This window comes from Diceros bicornis, chromosome 13 (genome assembly GCF_020826845.1).
Source record: "Diceros bicornis minor isolate mBicDic1 chromosome 13, mDicBic1.mat.cur, whole genome shotgun sequence".
NCBI classification, from domain to species: Eukaryota; Metazoa; Chordata; class Mammalia; order Perissodactyla; family Rhinocerotidae; genus Diceros; species Diceros bicornis.
Window position 1 is genome coordinate 35,804,340 of NC_080752.1, and position 15,485 is coordinate 35,819,824.

General features: G+C 56.5%; 1 protein-coding gene across 2 annotated transcripts in view; it reads left to right on the forward strand.

Annotated features, from left to right (window-relative positions):
- Nucleotides 1-4,214: 4,214 nt before the first annotated feature.
- PAX7 (paired box 7) overlaps nucleotides 4,215-15,485 on the forward strand; it is a 96,818-nt gene continuing 85,547 nt past the window's right edge. The window contains exons 1-4 of one of the 2 annotated variants that reach the window (XM_058552033.1): nucleotides 4,215-4,299; nucleotides 6,831-7,066; nucleotides 7,629-7,758; nucleotides 8,738-8,872. In XM_058552033.1, coding sequence (XP_058408016.1) covers nucleotides 4,215-4,299; nucleotides 6,831-7,066; nucleotides 7,629-7,758; nucleotides 8,738-8,872 — 586 coding nt within the window. The remainder of the gene's footprint in view (nucleotides 4,300-6,830; nucleotides 7,067-7,628; nucleotides 7,759-8,737; nucleotides 8,873-15,485) is intronic. The other variant, XM_058552034.1, reaches the window with a different exon arrangement.

Sequence of the window (15,485 nt, forward strand, 5' to 3'; positions counted from 1 at the left end):
GGGCAGGGAATGGAGCCCCAGTTGCGGCCCTAAGTTCAGTCTGGCACTTCCCATCAGTTCACAGTTTAGTCAACTTCCCCAGCTGGAGTCTTGATCCTTGGGCCTACGTCTGTCTTTCCCATTTTATTTGGCTTTGGAGGGTTCAATTTGGGAGCTTGAGAGGAAGGATTCCTATAAGCATTGTTGTTGCCTTTAAAAAGGAGGTGGAAGGAGATCTCAGACCAGACAGGGAGAGGTGGAGGCAGGGGACCGTTGTCCAAGCCGGAGAGCACTAGAATGGGAGCGATTCCTGCTGGAGGGGGTGCTGGAATCAGGCTGGGCTGTGCCTGGAGATGCCCCTTTGGAGACAGCCCGAGGAGGCGCAGAGCAGAGGAGGAGCCCTTCTTTGCCCAACCCGATCTGGACCAAAGGGCCCTCCCAGGAATTCGGGTCTGAGTTACAGCCCAGAGAGCCACGGAGGCCCGTGCATACCTCGGGAAACCATGGAGATGGGGGAGGCGGTGGACAAGATGATGGGAGTAAGAGGGGAAAACCGCTGGGAGAAGTCAGAAAGGCAAGGAGGAAAGGAGAGAGGGACAAAAAGAGACAGAAACCATGAGACAGACTGTGGGGGGACGGAGAGAGACAGAAAAAGTGTGCGTGTGAGAAAGAGAGACAGGCAGACAGAGGCAGAGAGAGATTAGGGCGAGGGTCTGAAGGGGAAACTTCCCAGGCCAAGTCCAGCCCTCCACACACAATGCAGCGCTGAGCCCCTCAGAGCTACAGCAGCCTTCGGAGGTCTCAGGAGTTGATTAATGTCTGCATGGGGAGTGAGCTGGGGCAAGGAGGTTAGCAAGGGGAACTGAGACGAGGGGGGGAGATTCCCCCCACCCCCAGCTGCAGCCACCCCAGTTCCCAGGTGAACCCCCCTTTCCGCTGCTGGATGTGAAATCGCCATTTCACCCCGCCACACTTCTTAATTGTTGCAAAAATCATTTGTGAAATTGGTCTCCAACAGGCGAGAACGGCCACGCTCATTCCGACAGACACCTCCCTCCCTCCCCCTCTGCCTGCCGGCGGGAGCCCACGAAATCCCCAAGCTGCGAAAACGCAGGGTTGGCACTGCCAGCGTGCAGGGTCTTGGGGAGCCTGCTCAGGGGCCTCCCTTGCGACTGGACCCGCCGCGCTGAGTCTTCTGCCGGGGAGAGTGGGGATCACGCCAAGGGTTAGGTGGCCCAGGCGCAGGACGTCAGGGGTTCCAATGTCCCCAGAGGCAACCATCTGGGCACTGGGCCCTGAACCGAGGAGTCTGGCTGTGCGCTCTCCCCACCCCGCTCGCGGGACGTGCCGGCGCCAGCTGCAAAGTCCACGAGGAGGGTTGGAGGCTTCCAGCGTCCGCGCCGAGCGTGCTCCGGAGGTCTTTTCTTGCCCGGGAAATGACCAGATCACATCCTCACCCCTTCTTGACCGGTGCTTAGAGCTATGCTAAGGCAACATGGAAGCGACTCCAAACCATAAAGACAGACAGGGACCCTGACTTATAAACACACACTTACTTAGACGGGCCCACAAGCCTACAGCAGACCCACCCACAAACCCACCTTCACCTAGACACGCACAGACCCGGCATAAACTCAGACACACTGGCCCTTCCACCCACAAATACACAGAAGAGGTGCCTTAAATACTTCCAAGCCAGGAGGGAAATTAGATGAATGAATGAATGTGCAATATGTATAATATACATGTGTATATCATATACATATATATGTATGTCTATGTGTATAAAATATCTAGCCACCTCTGGAGGTCAAGGCAGGCGAGGCCCTCCAGCGAGACCAGACATAAAGGGACTCAAGTCTAACTCATCTTCCCCAGACACACACACTATGGCTTAAAACTTCACCTCCCAACCTCTCTTGGGGGCAGTGGATATAGCGGGGCGGCACCTCCACGGAGGAAAGGGGCCCCGAACACTTGGAGGGCACCTGTAACTCAGGCAGCCTGGCACCCTGGAGTCCCCTTTTCCAATTCTAAGGCTACTTGTCCCCCTTCCTCAGTCCTGGAGCCACTGGAGGGTGTGGGTGTAACAGCTTTTCGGTAGGCCCCCATTCCCAGAGGGCCTCCCCCCCAAGAGCCTGAGGAGCCCCTCTGCTGGGAGAGAGGGGAGGAGGGGGCCAGACACATGCTGAGAGGGGCAAAGGTCACAGGTGAGGAAAAGGGGAGGGGAGGGGGCACACTGGGGCCAGCCTGAGGAGAGCCCCCCAGGCCAAGACGAGGCTGACCCCAGCACAGGGAGAGGGCGGGCTGGGGGCGGGCTGGGGGGGTGGGGGCCAGTTGGAGGGCTGGGTTTATTTTATTGTATTTTGCCTCCAGCACTGGGCCGGAGACGCTCTTTCCCGGGGGAGACAAAAGGCCGGCAGTCGTGGCGACCTGCCCCGCTGGGAGGGCGGTTCGCCCCCAGGACTCAGTGTCCGAGGCAGGGGCGTCTGGTCACTCCCGCTGGCCGAGGAGAGCCCGGAAAGTGCAGAATTTCTAGACCTCTGATCACCCCTACCCCTGACTGTTTAACCCCTCCCAAATCCACCAGGGGAGAGGCTCAGCATTGATGAACTCCGGGTGGTACCAAGTCCTGACCCGCCCCCTCCCTCCCACAAACCACCCCTCTGGACCCCCAGATCCTGGGCACTCACTTGCTGGTCAGCCTCAAGGCCCCAACTACCTGCTGGAAACGGGTTCTGGGTTGTGGGCCGGGAGCCTGAAGAGGAGGACGGGGTTTACACGCGGCTGGAGATGGGCGGGGGTGGTGAGCCAGGAGGGGAGGAAGGGACGGTCCCTGGCCCTGGCAGACGCAGTTTTCTAAGCATCAGACTCCACCGGGTCACTCTGGCCTTCGCAGTGCTGGGGGTGCCGGGCAAGAACCAGGGCTCAGACCCTGTTTCACAGAGAAGGTCACCAACTCCTCCCTTGATGTCACCCTAGGCGGTTTCTCCGTGGGCCCCACTGGCGACAATTCCAGAGCTTGTGTGTGAGATGAGGGAGAAGACGTGAAAGACAGCGGACTCTGACCCTGAGAGGCCAGAGACAAGGCGAGAATCCAGAGGAGCCGCCAACCGGAGACAGACATTCCCGTGCAGCCGGGACGCCGAGAGGGGCCGTGGGCGACCCGGGGGCCGGGGACTCCGCGGATCGGCCCCATTCGTCAAAGGAAGACACTTGGATAAAGTTGGCCCCCTCCTCTTCTCCCCCTCCCCCAACCCCTCGGCCTCTGCTCCCTCTGTTTTAACGAGCAGTTCAAATTCTCCCCCAAAAACGAGGTCGAGCTGAGGATTAGAAAAGAGAAAAAAATATTCGTTGGCGATTTCTTTCGTTATTGGTCCTCAGCTCCCTTCCGCTCTGGCCCCCTTCCCTCCTCATGAATAAAAGAAAAGTCCGAACCTATCAGATCTCGTTCGCTGCCTCCTCTCCTCCTCCTCCGGACTCTGTGGAGCACTTTTGCACAACTTAGCCAGTGGATCACTCGCCCCCTCGCTTTCCCTCTTCTCTTCCCAACCCCGTCACCCCCTGTTGCCCCCCTCGAGCCCCGAAACCCGAGAGGCACCTTCTGCCCTCCCCAAGCCTCCTGGGGGGCGGGAGTGTGAAAGCTTGTGTGTCAGGGCGTAGCGAGTGTGGCCTGGAGAAAGAAGGCGTGGAGAGCGGTGCGGAGAGCAGGGGGAGGAGGGGAGCGAGAGCGAGGCAATAAATATATAAATAAATACGGAAAAGAAATCCACTCGGCAGCCCCTCGGCTCAGAAACTTTGGCCGGAGCGCTAGAGCCTGCGAGTCGCTCGCCAGTCCGAGGCGGGGGGCCCTGACTCCGGCCGCGTCCCCCAGCCCCGCTCCGCGGCCCGGCCTCGTCTCCGGGGTCTGCCCGGCGCATCCGCCCGCACAACTTCTGGCCGAGCGGAGCGGGCAGAGGCGGACTTGGGGTTGGCGCATTTGTTTGTTTGAACTTCCTGGTCGCCACCTTCCCTCCCCCCAACCTCCGCCCCCACCTCGCCCCCCTCCCCAGCTTCTGGACGCATTTGACTGCAGCCGGGGGTGGGGGGGGGTGGGGTAGGGAGTGTGTGTGGAGTGGTGGGGGAAGAGGGTGAAAAAAAAGAAGAAGGAGGAAAGAAAGAGATCGCAGCAGGGGTAAAGGGAGCAGAGGGAAGCGATTTTGCCGACTCTGGATTCGTCCCCGGCGTGCCCAAGAATGGCGGCCCTTCCCGGCACGGTCCCGAGGATGATGCGGCCGGCGCCCGGGCAGAACTATCCGCGCACCGGCTTCCCTCTGGAAGGTAAGAGCGCCCGGTGGCCTCGCCTCCACTCCTCGGGGAACTCGAGGTCCTGGGAGAGGCGGCGATCTCCAGGGGCTGGTGGCGGCAGCAGGGGGGTCCCCTTCTCTTCTGGGTCCAAGTCGGGGCGCCGGACCCAGGAAGTTTCTGGGACCGACACTTGTCGGTTTCGGCGTGGATTTCACGGAGCAGCGGCCTCAGCTGCACGGGTCGAGGGCTCTGGCCTTTACTCGCAGGGCTGAACTCCGGGTAGGTTTCGGCTCCTAGTGAATTTCAGCTCTTTCCCCTATTTTCAGATACTTTTCCCCTGATACTTTCTTAGCTCTCTGCGTTCGCTGGCTACGGACTTTCCACTCTTGTTTTGAATTGTTCTCTTTCCTCCCAGGAGGGTTTTCTAATCCCTTTTATTTCGAAATACCAACAATGTGTGATATTTTATATGGCTAAACTCGGAAGGCTATCCGCTTCTTCTAAAGCAACACTCAGAAACTCTTACTCTGGGGTCTGGAAAGAAACTAATTTGAAATAATAGATAGTAACGAATTTTTTTCCCCAAACTTTTCACTCGGCCTTCCGAACTCTGGAAATCTCCCGGGAGAGAACGTCAAGACGGCGAGAGGGCAACGCAGTGCCCAGACAAGGGGAAAGTGTTAATTTTGTGATGTGTCTTCCCTAAATATCCAGCCCCCCGGGGTGAGCAGAGAGGACAGGCGGTGAACGGGTCCCGGCTGGAGAAAGGGCTGGGAGCGCACCGCTGAGAGCTTTTTCTGCGTTTTTGTTTTGATTTATTTTTAAGCTAATGGAAGGCCTTCAGCCTGTCGACTGAGGGATCGTTAGGCTTCTGGGGTTAGGTAGACCAGGGTGTCATAGAGAAGTGGTTAGAGATAGGTGCGACTTTTATTTTTTAAATTACTCTTCTTGGAATTGTGTGAGCCTCGTGTGCGCGAGGAATGAGAGAGCAGGCAGGGCGGGGGTGGGCTGGCTGGCAGCCTGCGATCTGGGGAGGGGGGTCCCTCCGGCAACGAGACGGCGCGGGTCCCTGAATTGGACAGAGGCGCAGAGAGTGGCTCCGTGATCAAGTGTGCGCGAGCAGCCACGCAGGCGGGAGAGTGCCCAAGCCCGGGGATTTGCCGCAGCTCTCTCCTGTAGCGAATGCAAGTAAAACAGGCGGCCGAGGACGCGCAGCGGATTAGAACAATATTTGCCCAACATGACGCAGAATACTGAGGAGAGCCGAGCGCCGGTCGCTAAAGAGGCTCTTGAATATAAAGTTGGGAGCTCGAGATCTCTCGAGCGCTAATGGCATATCCCGCCACGGAGACCCAGTGACTCTGACTTGGCGACGCACGATTTCTGATTAAATCTGAGGGTGGCTTCAGACACCTACTTTTACAGAGGTGGGGGCGACTGGGAGAGCGAGGGAGGAGGCGGTAGGAACAGCTCAGCCGCCGGAGCCTCTTCTGGCCTCCTCCTTTCCAATTATACTGTCAGCTCCCTCCACTCGGGCGGCTGTGAAATCGTTCTAATCTGCCAGATCTCCGCAGCCGCTGAGTCCCCAAATTGGGGGGATTGAGGCTGGATTAGTGCACCGGGTGTCCCCCAATCTTCTGTGAGGAAATTGTGTAGACTTTGTAGTAAGGCTTCCGAGGCACTCTCTCTTCCCCAGCACACACCAAGAGTGCCTGTCTTTCTAGTTCCCAGAGTCACCCACACCCAGGGACTCTGGCCCACTGTGCGTACCAGCCTCTCTGAGCCTGCAGGCACAGTTCATACATTTTTGACGCCACACGGGTATTTGATCTAGGAGCTTGGCGACAACGGAGCGTGTCCCAAAATCATCCCAAAACGAAATTAGAATTTTGAGAGGGGTTGGCAGCAAGGAGGTCTCTCAAGGGACAGCCAGGTGCCCCTGGAGGCAGCGGCCGATGGCATTATGTCGAGGTCCCTCGGCTGTTGATTTATGGTAGGACAGTTCTGCTGCCCAACCCAGGGCTGTAAATACTAGCTATCAGCCAGCCCCGTCTGGCCCCCAGTACGATGGATCAGTCATGACCACTTAGAGCATGGAACTGACCAAATGGGCCACGTCTCACCAGAGGTGGACAGTCCCGCAGCTCAAGCTACATCCTGGGGGACAGAGAGCCATTGGTCCCAGAGTCTCCAGACTCCACCAGCCTTGTGGCTCTGCCCTCTCGCCTCTGTCTCTCCCTCCTCTTCTCAGAGGCATTCAGTTCCCCCAGGTGTGTCCTCATCCTCCCTCCCTAGTGTGGCAGGACTGGGGACACGCAGCATCTGGGGGCACTCTTGCAGCCAATTGTGACCCCTCCCCACCCCTGGAGGGCCCTCTCTCTCGGCTTCATGACGGTTTTTTCCTGACCTCTAAACTACCACAGCCCCAAATGTGGGGAACTCGGAGATCCACTGTCTGGGGTCTTGGGGCTCAAACAACACTGGAGTCCAGGGGTGCGCTCCGTGTCTCCTCCCCATCATCACCCTGTGCCTCTCTCTTTCCTCATCTCCCCTCCCTCCTCCAGTGTCCACCCCGCTTGGCCAAGGCCGGGTCAATCAGCTTGGTGGGGTCTTCATCAACGGCCGACCCCTGCCTAACCACATCCGCCACAAGATAGTGGAGATGGCCCACCATGGCATTCGGCCCTGTGTCATCTCCCGCCAGCTGCGTGTCTCTCACGGCTGCGTCTCCAAGATTCTCTGTCGCTACCAGGAGACGGGGTCCATCCGGCCTGGGGCCATCGGCGGCAGCAAGCCCAGAGTGAGTGTCTTTGCCGCAGCGCTGGCAGCCGGCCTTCCCATGGTTGGGGGATCCTGTTGTAGCCCCTCTCACTATCCTGTGTCACCCAGTAGCACCGGGGGTCTGTGTGCTTCCAATGGAAAGTACAGTGGGAGAGCATCCCCACCCCCAGCTACTCCCCCATTATCTGAATTTCTCAGGGATGGGGATAACTGAGGTCTAGGTTGCCCAAGACTTTGAGGCTAGTGAGTCATTCCTGGGCTGTCCCTACATCTGCTCCCATCCCCTATCACCATCCCAAAGTCTTCCCTCAGTCTGGCCTGAAATAGTAGAGGGGAGGTCTACTGGGGGTGCAAATTAAGTTTCCGTTTGATTACCTACCACTACCTTATCCTCCCCACCCCAGCGGCCTTCCTGGGAGCCAGGAACAGGTTTCTTGAAAGGATAAAGCCAATCTCAGAAGCGGGGCATGGTGACCAGAGCCACCAGCCTGGCCTGGGGCTCTCGGGAGGTTGATATTAAAAGTATCTCCCTCCCCCCACCCCATCTTTCCACTCCTGCTCTCCCACCTCCACCTCTGAAGCAGGTGGCGACTCCCGATGTGGAGAAAAGGATCGAGGAGTACAAGAGGGAAAACCCCGGCATGTTCAGTTGGGAGATCCGAGACCGGCTGCTGAAGGACGGGCACTGTGACCGGAGCACCGTGCCCTCAGGTGAGAAGGCAGCTGAGCTGCGGAGCCTGCCCAGGTCTGGCCGGGGCTCTGGCTGTGTGGGGCCAGAGGTGGAGAGGAGGGAACGTGATGGATGCCAGGCAACTTGAGAAAAGTTGGGAGGAACAGGGAGCAAGAGCGAGGGGAGTGAGGGCACAGGGAAGAATCAAAACCGAAAGGAAGACGGAAGGAGGGAAGAGGGAATGAAAAGAGAGAAAGTTAGGAAAGAAGAAGAGAAGGAGAGAAGGAGGGGAAGGAGGGAGGGAAGGAAGGAAGGAAGGAAGGAAGGAAGGAAGGAAGGAAAGGAGGGACAAAAAGTTGTCCTGTGAGGTTGGGTGACAGGAGAAGCTCCCTTGGAGCTTCCTCGGAGAAGCGACCTAGAGAGATGGGTCTGTCCTAGGAAGGGTGATCTCTGCGGTGTCCCTGCCCCCTTCTCCAAGCCATCATTTCTGCTCAGCTGCTGCCACCAGCTCCCAGTGGGTCCCGAATGTGGAGGCCCTGAACCGCGCTGCCGTGACAGGGAGAGGGGTCTGGGGTGCCTGTGTGTGTGCGTGCGCGCCATGGGCATTCAGGCATGCAGGACTGGGCTGCACTCCTGGCTGTGGGGATGGCCAGCCGCCTCAGGGCCTGGAGGGCCTCCAGAGAGGTCCTGGGGAAGTGGGTGTGCGTGCACGAGGGTATGCGATAGTGTAAGGCACAAGTGTGTGCTAGGATGTGTGTAGGAATGCACCGGGTGGTGCTCTGCCGCAGCCTCACCACCATTGGGAGTGCCCGCGGTGAGAGCTTCCCTGCGTGGGGGACTGTACTTGTGCCTCAGAATAGGTGTAAATCTTAAATATGTGGGGGGGGGGGCAATGGGTGTGAGTCCCCTTGCCGTGTGTAGGGGAGGAAGGGGCTTCCTGACTTTCTCCCGGGGGCCCAGGCCACCCGTGCTCCCGGTTCCAACAACTTATACTTGCTCTTTTGCCTTTGAATTTCTGAGGTTTAGTGAGTTCGATTAGCCGCGTGCTCAGAATCAAGTTCGGGAAGAAAGAGGAGGACGACGAAGCAGACAAGAAGGAGGACGACGGCGAGAAGAAAGCCAAGCACAGCATCGACGGCATCCTGGGCGACAAAGGTAGGGAGCCAGCCGCCCCGGGGCGGCGACGCTCTCGTGCAGGCCAGTGGTTCACTCCCGCCGCCCCAGACTGGCGGACAGAACTTTAGGGGGAGAACGCGCAGCCCCGGGGCAGCCGGAGCCTCTCAGGGGTCACGGAGAGCGCCCCCTCGGTGCGCCCCGGGCCGGGCGGGGCGCAGACGGCCTCTGCGTCCCGGGAGAGGTTAGTGCTCGGTGCGCCGCTGACTGCGCAGCCCCTGCGCGCAGACCCAGCGAGGACTCCGGGGCGTGTGTCCTCAGGGGCTGGCGTTTTGGCTGCTAGACCCTGTGTTGATCTATTATTTATGGGAAACTTGGGCAAGGGGGCGGGCGGCGAGGAAGGAGGAGCCGGCCGGAGGCTCCTAAATGAATTTGTTAACCAGACCCGCACACACGCTCTCTAAACGGTCCCTTGAAACCCCGCCTGACAGTTGACTGACCGCTGCAATCAATAAAAATTAGCGAGGGCCGCGTGGGCCGCCGCTTCACTCTCAGTCCCAGGTTGCCAGGGCCGGAGCCGAGGCAGTGCCGAATGAGGGACAGACGGTTGCACTATCCGGGTGCTTTCCTCCCTGCGGGCCAGGAGGTGAGGCCAGGTTCCCAGATGCCCAGAGTCGGAGGATCCCAATCTGGGAGAGAGATTCGGGCTCCGCACTCCCTCTCCCCACTGGCTGCCACGCGGGCTGGAGTCGCAGCCCAGAGCCCTGCTTTTTCTTGAGATGAACTGGGAAGGCATTTATCTTTCAAGCGTCTGTACGCCCGGGAAAGGGGATCGTGCTTTTGTTTATTGACTGGGGAAGTTTCCAGAGAAGGGAGAGTCCTTCCTGGTTACCCCCTTTCCACAGTTCTCTTGGGGACTTGGTTAGTGTACGTGAAGTGGGGACGTCAGGTGAAATAGAAATGCAAGAGCCTGAGTCACAGAAAAAGGGAAAAGAAGCGAGCCACCAACACACGCAGGGAGGCAGCAGGCAGGCAGGAAAGACAGTGGCTGTGGGAACCTGCAGCACAGAGGCTTAGAAAAAAGTGGGGGAGTGCCCCGAACCTGGAAACTTGTAAAGAGCAAGTTTTGTTGGAGTTTCCTTCCAGAAGTTTCTTGAGGCACCCCTCTCCTTGCTTCCCGTGAACTCCTAGCCCAGGTTTCTCCAGTTTTCAGTCATCTCTCCCAACCTTGAAGATGAACTTCACAGACAAAGCCCGCTTCCCAAGACAACTCCCAGTGAAGCCCAGCCCCCGCAAGCCTAGTCGGAGGGGGAAAGCTGGAGGGGGGGCAGGGGCAGCCCCGTGTGAGAGCAGCCTAGAGCCGGGGAGGGGGCGGGCTATTGACATTCAGGGCCCCAAGTGGAGCCCAGTCCCGCCAGGGACAAAAGGATGAGGGAAGAAAGGGAGCAGAGCTGTGCCCGGCACCCCGCTGTGCCGGGCCTGCCGAGGGGCCTCGTGTCTGCAGCGGGAGGCAGCCCTGCACAGCCAAGTAGCCCCTGGCTCCACTGAGGCAGCCCAGGGCCCTGGCACCCTGTGGAGGGGACCTGATTTCAGTTCGTGTTGGAAAAGGACTTAGTTGAACTTTTTTATGGGGTGGGGGACATAGAACTTGAATAATCTTTCCCAGCCAAACACTGCACAGCAGACACTGCTTCTGAGAGACACCCCGGAGAAGTGGAAGGAGGTTTGGTTTTATTTGGAGAGACTTAGGGTGTGTGTGTGTGTGTGTGTGTGTGTGTGTGTGTGTGTGTGGTGGGGGTATGTCCAGTGTATGAGGAAGCACAATAAACAAATTTCCTTCGAGAAAGAAGGAAAAGAAGAGGATGGAAAGATTATGTGGTTTGGGGATCCCTTTCTCAAGGGAGTTCGGGGGCTTCGGAGGCTGGTCTGGGCTTAAAACCAGCTAACAGGCGACTTCGCTGGAGAGAGGTTTTCCCCGCAGCAGAAGCAGGAAGCTCCAGGTCTGCAAGGGTTTAATGAGGAGCCTGGCCCTTCCAGACCTGGAGGCCGAGAGCAGAGGCGCCGAGTCTGGAGAGGAGCTGCAGAAATGGAAGGAAAGCAGCGGGCCTCGTGTGCAGAAAGCCCCACAGTTTTTGAGTGACACGTTGGGCATTGTGACTGTGACCTGGATGGCCGTGTAAGCACATGTGTCTCTCCGTGTGACGTTTGCCCACGGGCCTTTGAATCCAAGTGCCATGGGTTGTATTCTGTGCAAGTGGAATTCTGCATGGGGGTGCAGTGTGATTGTAGTTGGGTGTTAATGGGCAGAGTGACGGTGGGGCTTAAAGAGGGCTGTCTATCCATCTGTGGACAAATCCTATCAGCTCCCGATTTGAGTCCCTGGGCTAGTCGTCGGTGGGCATCTCAGTAAACCGCCCAATGGAACCTCTCCTCTCTCTCCCAGGCCCCAGACATCAGCTTCATGGTCAAGCTAAAGGCGAAAAGACCTCCCAACCTCCACCCAAGTCGGCCGGGTGGGGAAAGGCAGAGATGCCCCATAGGCAGAGCAGGGGGAGGGGCACGCACCCACGAACTTTGTTTTGGCTTCTTGCTCTTGACAAATGCTTCCTCTGGGGGTTGCCCCTCTCGTGGTGGGGAGCCGCCAGAGAAGGGGTTTAAGAGCTCTCCTCTTTAAGTGCTAAAGAGAGATCCCTCCCTGAGTCCGTTTTTCCCTATCGTCCGCTTGGCATTTAATAATGTTAAGACTTATTAGAGCTGGTAATGAAAACTGGGACTGCTGAATAGGAAACTGTGTTGGAGAGGGGTGTAATAGCTTGCAGGCATGGTAAGAAACTATTTATCCGCAATCAGTCCTCACTCTCAGAGTTTGAAGCACAAACGTTAAGTTGAAGGGTTTTAAAGCAGATTAAATTGAGCTTTTATTTCTGTGCACTTTCATCTCTGTACAGCTCACTCCTGCTCCCCTTGGGCTGATATTCATGAGGCTGTTCGTATTTTTTTTTTTTTTTTTTTGCTCTTATCCTTGTTAAGACTGAGTTATTAGGATTGTTGGTTGTGAGAATTCTCAGACCTCTGCGGATAGGGCTCCAGCCGTGCTGTACTCACCTTGAGAGGGAGATGGACAGTTCCTTGCCCTCATCCACTTGGACTCTCTCCTGCTCAGTCCTTCTCCGAGGATCAGAGGAGAGACAGGCCACAGACCCAACAGGGAAAGAATTTGAGAAGAGGAAAAAAAATAAAAAAGAAAAAAAGGTCTTCCCAACCTGAGCGCAGGGAGACTCTTGTGGGAAATTTGATCTGGGTTTGCAGAGTCAAACCATTCCTCTGTGGGAGGGAGTGTGAAGAAATAGGCAATAATAGTAAAAGCAAATACAAGAGTAATAAACAATAGAACACCAAAGCTTCAGGAATCTGACAATGCGCAACTTAGGCTGAAACTGACCAGATCAGATATGGGGCTCCACTTTAGTCTCTAGAGTAGAAAACCCAGTGGGGTCACAATTAATATGAAATAAGGAAAAAAGTCACGAGATTAAAAAGAGGAAGAAGACTGTGCATTTTCCTCTAGGGAGGAAAGTGCTGGTGTCAAAGTCCATTGGAGAATTTGCTGACTTCTGGGGTATAAAAGACCGTGTGAAGTGGGGGCCCCAGGAGGGTGTGTGTGTGAGGCAGATTTGTATTTCTTTGCATTTTTCCGTTTATTTTTAAAGCAGCAAACTTACAGGTGTGGAGCGGGAAATGACGGAGAGGATCGGAAAGGAGGGGAGAGCCCGAAGTGTCGGTTTTAGACACTTGTAAAAGGAGGTGGGAAACAATTTAATTTGGCAGCAGCGATAGCTGCTAATGCGGTTTTCGGTCGTTTGCTACACTGGAGGAAGCTGTTTTGATTGTGTGTACAAGGACCTGCCAAATTTAATTAGGCTCCGGGGGAGCGAATGAATAGGGGAAGGGGGGCAGGCTCCACTCAGCCCACTCCGGGTTCTTTTTTTTTTTTCGGCTTCACACCTGGAAGGGGCATTGTTTACCGGATAGGCTAGAACGCGAAAGGGAAGAGGAGGGGGCGCAGAGGGAGAGGGGCCTTGGAAGTGGGAGCGAGGGAGGGGACGAAGATAGTCCATTTATCAAGAAACAATCTGCATTGATTTAAACCAACAAGTTCCCTCCTCTATAAATGTGTGTTTAGAGAAAGGTAATTGACACTCTACCAAATCAAAGGATTACCCCGGGTTGGCAATCTAATCAAACAGAGTCCAGGCGGGATTTGAGGCTGTTCAGAGTGGGATCAGCTTCGCATAATGGGGGCTCGGAGGAAGATGGGAGGGTGTCAGACAATTCCCCGGCGTTAGGCAGCGCTCGCTGGTGGATATTCAGTAAGACCACAGGGAGGAGGGAGGGGGCCAGGGCTCCGCCGCGCTCGGGTGGTGGGGGGATGGGGTGAGCGGAGAGGGGGTGTGCAGGGGGGACTATCCCGGCGGAGAGGGCTCCTGGCGAGGGGGCGAGCCCACACTGGGCTGACAAGACTCCCCCTTTCTTCTCTCCATCCCCCCAGCCGAAGAAGAGCGAGGGGGAGGAGGGAGCTGAGACTAACGAAGAACAACAATGAGATAACTATTACAAAGACTAACACTGGCGCGCGCGCGCTCACAGCCCCAGAACCCGCGGTAAATAAACAAAGTCGGCAAACTGTTTGCCAGATAAACTCGTGCCTAAATCGAGTGTGACGGGCAAGGAGAGAAGAGACAGAAGGAGATAAGGTTGGAGGGGGAATGAACGAACATAATCTAATAGAAGACATTTAGAAAACAAACTTTAGACAAGGGAGAACAGGCGAGCGGAGGGTAATTATCCGCCCCAGAGAGCGAGGGAAGCTGTTGGAGTGCTGGGGGTGGGGTGGGGGGCCAGGAGCCGCGGAAGAGCTGGGCGTTGCGGGGGAGGGGGGGTGCCTTTGGGACTCCACGGGGAACCAGGAGAGGGTCCCTGGGGCGCGCGAGGGAAGGGCTCGGCTCCCGGATTGAGGTTCCCGCGCGCAGCCCAGTCTCGCGAACGCATTTCGAAACCGGGTGGTGTCCCCAGCTTCGAGGGCGTGAGGGTTTTAGGTTCACCTCCGGGCACGCACCGCCGCACACCGGCTGTTTCCGAAGCGTTTGTACCTAAAAGACTCGTGTGCACGGCACAGCCGTTAAAGGAATTAGATATTTACCAGTTTGAAATAAGCCTGGCTAAGAAGAGAGAAGAGAGAGAGACATTGAAATGATGAGGCTGGGGGAAGACTTCAAACGAATTCATCACTTGGAATAGTGGAGGGGAGATTTACCAGACAGTATTGGGAAGTTATTTAGATATTAATAACACATTTTCCTGAGGCGCGACCACGGCAGCCATCTGCGCTGCTCTCCGAGCTATTTGGCTGGGTGAAATATGGGCGTCTCAAATGTTGGGAAGAGATAACGCAATCAGGCTAACCCTGGTCCTAAGACGGCATCGCAGCGTTAAACCCGGATTAACCTCCCCCCCCACCACCGCCGCCCCCTCCCCTTTCACAGCTTTCCAAATTTTTCAGTGGAATTTACATGGAAGGATTTAAAAGCACATATAACAGTAGCCTTAAAGCAGTAAGGTGATTTGGTTTTTTTTTTTTTTACAGCAGGTCTTTCTGAAAATGATAGTTGTCACACACTACATTTTATATAAATAATATTATATAAAACATACATATTTTTATATAGGAGAGAGGCCTGAGCAAATGAGATTTCCTTCCAGGTTGCCTCTCTGGAGTTGCTCTTTACCATCATCAGGAAAGTTGATGAGGCTTCATTCCTAATGGGCACCTAAGGATGCAGACATGAAATGTACAAGACCCCTGGCTCTGGCCCTGGAAGCTCATGGTCTGAAGCCAGCCAGAACTCACCCCACAGAAGAGACAGTGCCTGGTGAAGGGAAGCCTTCCTGCTATTAAGAGCACAGAAGAGAAACCCCAAAGGGAGGTTCTCCAAAGGCTTTGGGGCCTTGAAGGCCATGACTAAGGGGAGGCACATTCCAGGAATTCCAGAAAAATAGCTCTTCTCCCTCTCCCACTCCAGACTAATGAGGTAATTAGGAAACCCAGTTGGGGATGGAGTTGAGAGTGGACCGGAAGGTTGGGATGCCCCCTCGGTTCTTGCTGTCCTACAGCTTCCCACCTCTGCCCCCGCTTCCCCCAAGTCTGGCTGAAAGAGGAGAAGGTGGAAATGGGGTCGGCGCTGTCTGACCTGCTCTGGAGCGATTGGCCCCGGCTGGGGTCGGACCGGGGGAGGGAGGGAACTCGCCTTCCCAAATCGAATCAAGGCAGAACGGTGACCTAAGGGGGAAACTTCGCCGTTAGTAGATAGATCTCTCCAAAACTTCAAACAAAGTGGGGGGGGGGGTGGGAGGGGGAGGGGGAGGCGAGGCAAGGAAGGAGTCAGGGGAGAGCGCAGGGGGGACTAGGAGCATGCGAAGGGGAGGGGCCTGGAGGAGGAAGAGAAGGGGTCGAGGGCAAAGAGGAGGCGGGGGCCAAAGGAAGGGGTGTAGGGAAGGGGATGCCCAGCGGGGGTCGGCTGCACTTGGAACTTCAGCCGCTGGGGGAGAGGAAAAGCGTCGCGGGTCGCGGCAGCCTCGGGAGGGATGAGGGGGAAGT